This window comes from Trachemys scripta, chromosome 14 (assembly GCF_013100865.1).
Source record: "Trachemys scripta elegans isolate TJP31775 chromosome 14, CAS_Tse_1.0, whole genome shotgun sequence".
Classification (NCBI taxonomy): domain Eukaryota; kingdom Metazoa; phylum Chordata; order Testudines; family Emydidae; genus Trachemys; species Trachemys scripta.
The window spans coordinates 41,976,151-41,986,475 of NC_048311.1; the positions used below are offsets into that span (position 1 = coordinate 41,976,151).

General features: G+C 51.1%; 1 protein-coding gene across 1 annotated transcript; it reads right to left on the bottom strand.

The window, feature by feature from the left end:
- Positions 1-809: 809 nt before the first annotated feature.
- Positions 810-10,007, bottom strand: LOC117887061. The gene is made up of 3 exons (XM_034789296.1): positions 9,878-10,007; positions 9,453-9,571; positions 810-1,893 (listed from the first exon to the last, which is right to left on the bottom strand). Exons 1-3 carry the CDS (start codon positions 9,878-9,880, stop codon positions 1,185-1,187), a joined length of 831 nt encoding a protein of 276 aa, XP_034645187.1. The 5' UTR covers positions 9,881-10,007; the 3' UTR covers positions 810-1,184.
- Positions 10,008-10,325: the final 318 nt, after the last annotated feature.

The following is a 10,325-nucleotide window of genomic DNA, read 5'->3' on the forward strand; positions in this document are numbered from 1 at the left end:
AACTTCACCCCGTCACCTCCAGCGTGAGACAAACCAGCCCCACCCGGATGGGGACAATGCTCCAGCCTGGAATCTGCCCAGCCCTCGCCACCTCCCATCCCCCACCCCCGTCTTGCCCAGCCTCATGTTCCATCCCGCATTTCCCCCTCCTCTCGCCACATCCCATCCCCGTCTGTCCCATGCTCTCCATGACCCATCCCCGCTCTGCCCTGCCCCTCGCCACCTCGCATCCCCCACCCCCGTCTGGCCCAGCCTCATGTTCCATCCCTCATTTTCCCCTCCTCTCGCCACGTCCCATCCCCGTCTGCGCCGTGCTCTCCATGTCCCATCCCCGCTCTGCCCTGCCCCTCGCCACGTCCCATCCCCGCTCTGCCCTGCCCCTCGCCACATCCCATCCTCACTCTGCCCTACCCCTCGCCATGTCCCATCCTCACTCTGCCCTGCACCTCGCCATGTCCCATCCTCACTCTGCCCTGCACCTCGCCACGTCCCATCTCCGCTCTGCCCTGCACCTCGCCATGTCCCATCCTCACTCTGCCCTGCCCCTCGCCATGTCCCATCCTCACTCTGCCCTGCACCTCGCCACGTCCCATCTCCACTCTGCCCTGCCCCTCGCCACATCCCATCCCCGCTCTGCCATGCCCCTCGCCACATCCCATCCCTGTCTGTCCCATGCTCGCCATGTCCCATCCCTGCTCTGCCCTGCCCCTCGCCACATCCCATCCCCTGTCTGACCCGCCCCCCCCGCCATGTCCCATCCCCCATCTGGCCCACCCCACGCCATATCCCATCCCTGGTCTGCCACCCGCACCCCTTCCTATCGTACCCCCCCATCTGCCCCATCCACTGACATGTCCCATTTGTGCCACCCCTGTTTGTACTCAGTGCTCCACGCTGGAATTGCACACACATGACACAGATGGGGCTGCGGCACTACACAGAGCGAGAGAAATCGCAGGGCAAATCCAGGACTGCCATACCATGGTGGTGGGCACCCTGGAAATGAGAGCAAGGGGGAGGGATTGCAGCCCCCCCCCGGTATCTATGGCAATGGCTAGATAGAGGGTGTGACACAGAGGCAGGTGTGTTAGCCAGAGAGACAGAGGGGTATGTAAGGGAGACGAATTGACTGGTGTGTTGACTGTTTGTATCCCAGCCAGCCAACTCATCCCCACTGGATCCCGTCACCCGTGGGCTCTCTGTGGCACCTCCCCCATCTCCGGCACCCCCTCGAGGCAGGGGTTTTGGCTGAGGCTCTTCTCCTCACAGCTGGCGCAGTGGTTGTTATCACACTTGTACATTGGGGCGTTTTGGATGGTTTGCCAGGCTTCCCACAATGCCTTCCGCTTCTGGGCTTTGTCTGGTGGGTAGACCTGCCGGAAGGCCAATGCCCCGAAGTTGTTGTTGATGGCGCCGAAGACCCCGTCCATGAGGTCCCGGATGTAGAAGCAGCTCGAGTCGTTAAGGCAGGTGCCCAGGCACGGTGAGTTCTTGGTGAAGAAGATGAGGCAGCTGTTCCAACCACAGCGTTGGCCCGGGGACCACTTCTTGTAGCAGTTGTTGCCGCATTCCTTGCATGGGACGTGGGTTTCTGGGCAGGTCTCCTGGCCCCGGGTCTTGTCCAGGAGGCGGGAGACGGGGCTGACGCCGTTCTGGTCTGGGCTGAGCAGCAGGAACTCAGAGTGCAGGGTGGAGTACTTCTTCTGGAACTTGGGCCGGGCGGCTGTGACGTTCTGGCCCTCGAACAGCTCCTTGCTGTTGAGTTTAGTCTTCATCTCGTTCAGCTCCGTCTCATTCAGATACATCTTCAGCTGCTCCTCGTGGAGGAGATTACACGCCGCCTGGGGCAGGCTCACCGCGGCTGCGTATTGGCCGTCCTTGTCAGGGCGAAACCTTTGGGGGGAAAAGAGGAGAGAGTCTGGGTCACAGATTCATAGAGTTTAAAGCCAGAAGGGACCATTGTGACCATCTAGTCTGAGCTCCTGCATGGCCCAGGCCAGAGAGCCTCCCCCAGGGATCCCTGCCCATAACTCCTGTATGAGCTAGGGAGGATGTTTGAGAAAGAAACATCCAGCCCTGGTTTAAAGACTCCATGTAATGGAGACGCTACCGTGTCCCTTAGTAAGTTGTTCTACCGGTTAGACATTGCGCCTTATTTCCCCTCTGAAATTGTTTCGCTTTAGCATCCAGCCACTGGATCTCGTTCTGCCTCTGTCTGCTTGACTGAAGCGCCCTCTGCCATAGGCACCGACTCCATGGATGCTCTGGGGCTGGAGCTCCCATGGAAAAAAAATAGTGGGTGCTCAGCACCCATCAGCCACCCGCCAATCAGCTGTTCGGTGGTGGGTGGGAGGCACTGGGGGAGGGGGCAGAGGTGAGGTGGAAAGAGGTGGAGCAAGGGTGGGGCCTTGGGGGAAGAGGCAGAGTGGGGAAAATGAAAGTTGGCGCCTGTGCCCTCTGCTGTCAGAAATCTCCTCCCCACGTAGATCCGTATAGACCGTGCTCAAGTCACGTCTCTTGGCCTTCTCTGTGATAAGCCAAATAGACTGAGCTCCTTTAGTTTCTCGCTAGGAGATCCAGACCTCGGAGCCATCTTTTTTGATCCCTTTTGCAATTTGTCAACATCCTGTTTGCAGTGTGGACACCAGAACTGGATGCAGTATCCCGTAATGGTGTCGTTAACATTGTATACAGAGGTGATCCCATCATGCTGCTACCCAATATTCCTGTTTATCCAGTCAAGTGTTGCTTTCATCTTCTCAGCTCCAGCATTGCACTGGGAGCTCATGTTCTGTTGGCTTCCACCGTGACCCTTGGATGCTTTGCGGAGTCCCCACTTTCCAGGAGACAATCCCCATCCAGTAACTGTGATCTGCGCTCTTTACTCCTACATGTCTGACCCGGCACTGGGCTGTGTTAAAACACCCTCCCTTCTCTGGGTCTCAGCCCCCCCCACCTCCAGACACCCACACATTCCTTACGAGGGGGCAGTGGGTGGGTGAGTAGTGAGGGAAGATGGGACTCAGAGTGGAGGGAATACAGCTTGGCCTACATAAGCAATGACATGGGCAACTCTCTAGAAAAAGGAAAGACACAAAGCCCTTGACACAGGAGAGAGTGGGGCGGATCCATGAAATAGAGGGGGAAGGGAGGTGGCACCCAGGCATCTGGTGGTGAGAGTGGGAGGGTTGGAAGGAGACCAGGTGTGTGCAGTGAACTTGGCTGACAAACGCTAGGAAGGCTGCAACCCCCGTGTGCATGTGTGTTTGCATATATACATGTTCTTGTCCCGATACTATATATATATACTGTATTTTCTGGCGTATAAGACTACTTTTTAACCCAGGAAAATCTTCTCAAAAGTCGGGGGTCGTCTTATACGCCGGGTGTCGTCTTATAGGGCGGGTGCTGAAACTTCCGAGCCGGACTGGAGAATCTGCGGTCGCCGCATATGGTGGGGGGAGCTCAAAAACGGCCGCGGCCGCATCCCCGCCCGATGACGAGGTGAGGGGGCGCCTCACCGGGAAGGTGTAAGTGAAGGGCGGAGCAAGCTGCAGGCGTCCGGGACGCCCGGGGTATGGAAAAAAGAGAGAGAGCGGCGCTGTGCCCAGAAAAACACGCCTCTTTCACCCGTCTGGCCCGCCCTTGTATCCTATTACCGTACCTCCTTCTCTGCCTCTCAGATCTCGCTCCTGAGGACTGCAGTGAAGCGGCGCAGGCACGCATGTGCGAGATCTGAGAGGCAGAGAAGGAGGTAATAGGATACAAGGGCGGGCCAGACGGGTGAAAGAGGCGTGTTTGCGCTACCGCTCTGATAGTCTTGGAGACAGGGAGGGCTGGGCAGGCAGGCAGGGAGAGCTGACCAATCCAAGCAGGCTTTGTATACAACAACCAGCCAATCGCCGGTAAGGTACATCGCTTGCCGTGATTGGCTGGTTGTTGTATACTGGGTACCACATACAGTACAGCACCAGTATCTGTACCTGTTCATACAGTATAGCACCAGTACATACAGTACAGTATACAAATGTCCAACAGTCAAAACCCCATCATGGCTCCACCAGCAAGAAGAAAGAAATATGAAGCCAGTTTCAAACTTAAAGTTGTAAACTTTGCCATGGAACATAATAACTGCGCTGCTGCAAGACAATATGGAGTAACAGAAAAGATGGTTCGGGACTGGAAAGCAAATGAAAAAGCATTAAAGAGTATGCCAAGGGGTAAGTGTGCATTAAGAAGAGGCACTCCACATTGGCCAGAACTCGAAAAACATGTAGCAGACATGGTGAATGAGCATCGACAAAACAGTTATGTAGTGACACGAAATAAAATACATTTGTTTGCACTTCAGTGGGCCAAATCTAACCCAGATCACAGCAACAGATTTAAGGCCACTGTATCCTGGTGTACTAGATTCATGGGAAGGCATAATATGGTACTGAGGCAAAAGATGAAAATTGCCCCAAAATTACCTGCAGATCTTGATAGCAAAGTAAATAGTTTCCATCGATACGTAATACAACAGCGCACTAAACATGGCTATGCGTTAAGTAGTATTGGAAATATGGATGAAACTCCAATGAATTTTGATATGGTTGGAAATAAAACTGTCCATCAAAAAGGTGAAAAAACAATTTTAATTAAAACAACAGGACATGAGAAGTCCAGTTTTACAGTGGTACTAGGATGCACAGCTGATGGCGCCAAACTGAGACCAATGATTATTTTTAAAAGAAAAACAATGCCGAAATTCAAGTTCCCTGTTGGTTGTTTTGTACATGTGAATGAAAAAGGCTGGATGGATGAAGAAGGGGTAAAGCTATGGCTTGATAATGTATGGAGCAGGCGACCAGGTGGACTTATTCAAAAATGTAGTCTACTGGTGTGGGATATGTTCAGGGCTCATTTAACTCCCAGCACCAAGCAAATGCTTGCAAGACTAAACACAGATGCGGCAGTTATTCCTGCAGGATTGACATCGTTGGTACAGCCACTGGATGTGTGCCTAAACAAGCCATTTAAAGATCGCATTCAAGAACAGTGGAATGAATGGATGGTTAGCGGCGAAAAGTCATTCACAAAAGGAGGAAACATGCGTGCTCCACAGTTGGATGTTTTGTGAAAGTTTGTCATAAAAGCCTGGAATGATATTGATGCAGAAACAGTAATCAAGTCTTTCAAGAAGTGTGGCATATCAAATTCATTAGATGGTATGGAGGACGACTACTTGTGGCAAGATGAAGAGGAAGCCGAAGCTGAGACCACACCATCTGATACGGAATTCGATCCATACGATGACTGCCTTACAAATGTATCACAAGATGTCATTGATGTACTTATGATATCAGATGACGAACAGGAGGATTTTGAAGGCTTTTAAAGGGAAACTGTCACGCCAGCAAAACCTGTAAAAATACCGTAGCTTGCAGTTATGATGGGCGTTGCTAACTCGCCAGGGACTTGCCCGGCACTTGCTCTCTCTCTCTTGTTTGTTATCTTCCTCCTATCATCATCAGTTCCAGTTTGGTTGACAGCTTAGAAAACAAACAGCATGGCAGCTCCCATGGGTTTATTGTCTTATCCTTCCTTTCAGCTTTAGAGTGAATTAGGAAAAGTTTAATCCACTTGCACTGTTTTATGTTTACATGTTTGATGACAAACAGCCTTATGTTTATAAGTGACAGTTTTCCTGCTAAGTACCTGCATGTCATAAGCATTTGAATTAAAATTACCATATTGAAATCAAATCTGATGTTTTTTTAATTTTTTTTTTGGTGTGCGTTGGAAGAGGGGTAGTCTTATACGGCGAGTATATCCCAAACTCTATATTTTAACTGGAAAAGTTGGGGATCGTCTTATACGCCCAGTCGTCTTATACGCCGGAAAATACGGTATATATATATATTTCCAGATCATTGATACAGATATTTAATAGTATCAGGACAAGAACAGAGGCCTGGGGAATCCCACTGGAACAGTCTCCATTCTCTAAGGATTTTCTCTTTGCAATGATGTGCTGAGATCTATCAGTTAGCCAGTTTTTAATCCATTGAATGTGAGCTACATTGATTTTGTAGAGTGCTAATTTCTTTTATTAGAGTGTCACATGAGACTAAGTCAAAGCCCTTGCACAGGCAATGTCTAGAATGTCAGTGTGACAAGCGCGGGAATTTTGGTAATATTTTTATGATTCTGATGCATGCCTCAGTTTCTCTCTACTTGGAATTGCTATGCATGGAGTGTAAAGTGTTAGAAAGCAGCTTTTGGGGCAGAGCAGGAGACATCAGGTGCTGGGTCACACAACTGTCTGGAGTGGGAGGTATGCATGGGTTGTTAACTGCTGAAACAGACCCATACCAGTGGAGGATCCAGAAAACCAGTGGGAACCCCAAGGACTGACCAATTGACACCTAACAATGGGAATCTCCGTCAGGCAGTACATGTGAACTCAGCAGAACTCTGCCAGAGGACGATGGGCGAGGAGGTGACGGGATGCTGGGATGGAAGCTGCCCTTTGGAGAGACACAGCAGCTCTTATCCAGAATGACAGAGGCCTGGTAGATTGATCCCACTGAGCGATGTAGTTAAGCCAACCTATGCCCTGGTGTAGCCAGCGTGAGGTCGGTGGACGAACTCTTCCATCAGCCTCTCAAGGAAGTGGATTAATACAGCGATGAGAGACCCCCCTCCCGTTGGCATAAGTAGCGTCAACACTGCAGCACTGCAGCGGTGTCCCTGTAGTGTTTCAAGTGTAGACAAGCCCAGAGAGACGGGGCCCAAATGGATTCCACGGCAGCTTGGCCAGGTAGAGCCCCGATGTCGGCCAGTCTGGGCTGTGTCATAACCTTCGCTCCTCTGTGCTCACCTATGGCCTGCCCAGTGCTGGGTTCCCAGAGATTGCTAGACACGGCTCTGTTTTGCAGAGGCTGCCTGGTGTTGCTGAAAAGACTGGCTGAGATGCATGGGACCCTGAAGAGCATCAAAGTCTCTGACCGGGATGGGGTGAAGCAGGAGGACGGGGACCAGGTGCTCAGTCTCGGAGGTGGGGAGGCTGTGTGGCCTGCCTTTAAGGAGGAGTGGGACCCCTTGGGGGGGCTGGCACATTGTCAAGGGACTGTGTAAAGCTGGGGCTGTAGCCCATAGGGCTGGCTTGCCCTCATTCTAGTCAGCTGTAACACAAGGAACCCACAGGCTGTATCCTGTCAGACATTCGCTCAAGCAAGTTAGCGTCAGTGCAGTCGAGTATCGTCGGCCTGTGACACAGATAAAGGGTCTGACAGTTACCCTGAGATTTTGGGGAACTAGGAATAACTTGCGTAATAGCAGGAGTTGGAACTTAACAGTACACGGCAATCGCAGGAACATGGACGTGAGAACCACCAATCTGCTCGAGCATGAGGTGACGGGTATGATAATGAGCTACAACAGCATGGATATGTATCACTGTGTTCGCCTATGGGATAAATGCCCCCTCATATTATCAGGGTGAGGATGTTAGATTTGGGCATGGAAGGGTGAGCATAAGCGTGAATATTCATGATCGCGCGCAGGCCCTATAATAGGGTACACCACCATGTGGAGGGTTGGTTTTTCCATTATTTGACCTTTCAGCTCTATTGTTATCTACCATGAACCGTGGGCAGCGAGGACTCAGCACCTGAGCACCATCAGACTCATTCGGCATGCCAGAGACGGGGCTGGTTCTTTGTCTCTCACCACCAGATCCTCGAGGAAGGGTGTGAATATGCAAAACTAAAAGCTCATGCAAAGAATGATACCATACGTATCCCCAATACTGGATTAATCCTACCTCTCTATGTGGCTTGGAGCTTCTCTGGTTTTTTCACTGATTTTAATCAAAATCTCCAAGGCTTTGTTTTGCCCTCAGTATGAATGTCCATGCCACACACCTCGAGGTTCCCTACAAGATATTGAACTGGTTGGTTTTAGTTGTGTCTAGCCTGATTCTGGGACAAGAACCCTCTTACCCTCAGCCCATTCATCAATTGGCAATGAATACAAGTATTACTAACCATTAAAAAGAATCAGGCAACAGGCTTAGCACTGATCCTGGGGAGCTGCAGCAGTCAGCACAGTGACCTTTATCAACCAAACACCGAATCTCCTCGCAGAAGGATACTGAGTTTGTTTCCCAAGACCTGTTTCCCATGAAGCCATGCTGGCTGGTGCGAATTCCCTTTCCATTCTTTATTCTTGGCGCCCTGTATGAAGCATTCCCATGATTCTGCCCAGGATCAATGTCAGAGGAAATGGGGAGACACACTGAGTCACTGGCATGGCGGGAGGGTGTGAGGGGATGAGAACCCTGATATCAAGGTGAGGGGACAATGGAAGCACATACAGATTTTGCCCAGGATTGGTGTCAGGTACCAGCCTATACTTCCCCAGACCATCCCATTTACTCTTTGTAAATACAGGCACAACCTTGACTTTTCCCCCATCCTATAGAACTTCCCCAGGGTTCCAGGTTGTGTTAAAAATCTACATCAATTGCTGAGAGAGCTCTCGGCCAGTTCTTTTAAGACTCTTGGGTGCAAATGATCTGGTACTGATTTATTTCAAAGGGAGTGTACGGCAAGCACATGACTATTGCTCATCAAAATATTTCAGACAGAACAGTTTTCCTTAGGAAAAGCCTGACTCAAAAAAATCTAAAGGTTTCAAGGGAATACATCGATTTTGTGTAATTTTTTGATGAAAAATAATCACAACAATTTGTTTAGATTGAAACATTTGGTTGCGACTTTATTTTTTTTAACTTTTGTTATTTAATGTTATATTACTGGTATATAATATACCAGTGAAAACATCTGGATTTTTATATTATATTATATTATATTATATTATATTATATTAAACATAAAAGTCAAGCTGCTAAAGCTGAAATGGAAACATTATGAACTTACTGAAATGAAATAGTTAGATATGGTCAAACCAAAATCTGTTTTCAATTTTTCCAAAACAAAATTTGGAATTCCCATTCTGTAGAAGATTTCAAATTTTAGTTCTGATTCATAAGGAAAAAAAATAGAAGTTTCAGAATTTCCGATGGATCTGGAATTCCGGTTTGTGACCAGCCCTTCACACAAGTAATGAGACTCACATCTTCCCCCTGCTCCTCCAGAATCACCCCTTTCCCAGCTCTGGGCCCCATCTCCTCCTGCACCCCCAGAATCACCCCTCCTAGATCTGGGCCCCATCTCCCCCCTGCACCCCCAGAATCATCCATCTCAGCTCAGGGCTCCCTCTCCCCCCTATATACCCAGAATCACCCCCTCCCAGCTCTGCCATGGACTGAACCATTTATGCCAGATAGAAAGCCACTGAGGGCAAATGTGAAGCATCTTCCCCCCTTTTCCCTCTGCTTTACCCCCGGGAAGGGCAGAGGGGTCACAGTCAGATGGGAAATGCCCCACTGGGGCCTCACTTACTTATCAATATAATTCACAATTACTTTGAGTGCGGCCGGGTTGATGCTCCTGGTGGTCTCTGGCCCGAAGCAGAGAAGGGGCAGCAGCAGGAGTCCAGCCCTGGGCATCCATCCCGGCACCTGCACAGGACCCCACAGCCTCAGTGCCCCCAAGCCCTGGGCACAAACCCTGAGCCCCCCAACCCACATCCCCTAGCCCCTGCTGTGTTACCAACAGAAGATGGGACAGAGAAGAATCCCCTGGAACTTCATGGGGTGGGGGTGGGGTGTAGGTGAATGGCAGAGGGGACCCATATGGGATTACTTGGGGCAGGGGGCAGGTGGGCAGAGGGGTGACCCCTGGGGCTCCATGGGCCAGGAGGTAGGGGAACAAGGGGGACTCACAAGGATTTCCATGGGGCAGGAGGAGGCAGGTGGGGAACTCACCATAGTTTCCAGGGGGCAGGAGCAGGAGGTGCCGTCACTCACTGACAGATGCTCACACCAGATGCCCAGTGATGGACTCTCAGCTGAGTCCCTCCCAGCTCCTATTTATACAGTTCGCCTGGCCCCTCCCCTGCCCCACTGATCTCTGTGGGCGGGGGGCAGAGCGAGGGGAGGGTGAAGCAGCCTCTAATTTCCTGCTGTGACAACAGCAGCTGTTGGGCTGGGCCAGAGAGGGCTGCTCTGGGGCCAGGGTGTCCGTGGTTTGCTGCCCTGAACACAGACCTGGTTCCCAAGCTGGCCTGGCTGCGCTGCAGGGGGCCCAGGCTTGGCACCATGGAGGCTACAGGCCTGGCCCTGTGGAACCATGTGGGGCCTTGGGGCCTGACCCACTAATGGGGGCTGAGGTGGGCAGGGCTGGGGGGGTGAGGAGCTGGGGGGGAGTGCAGCT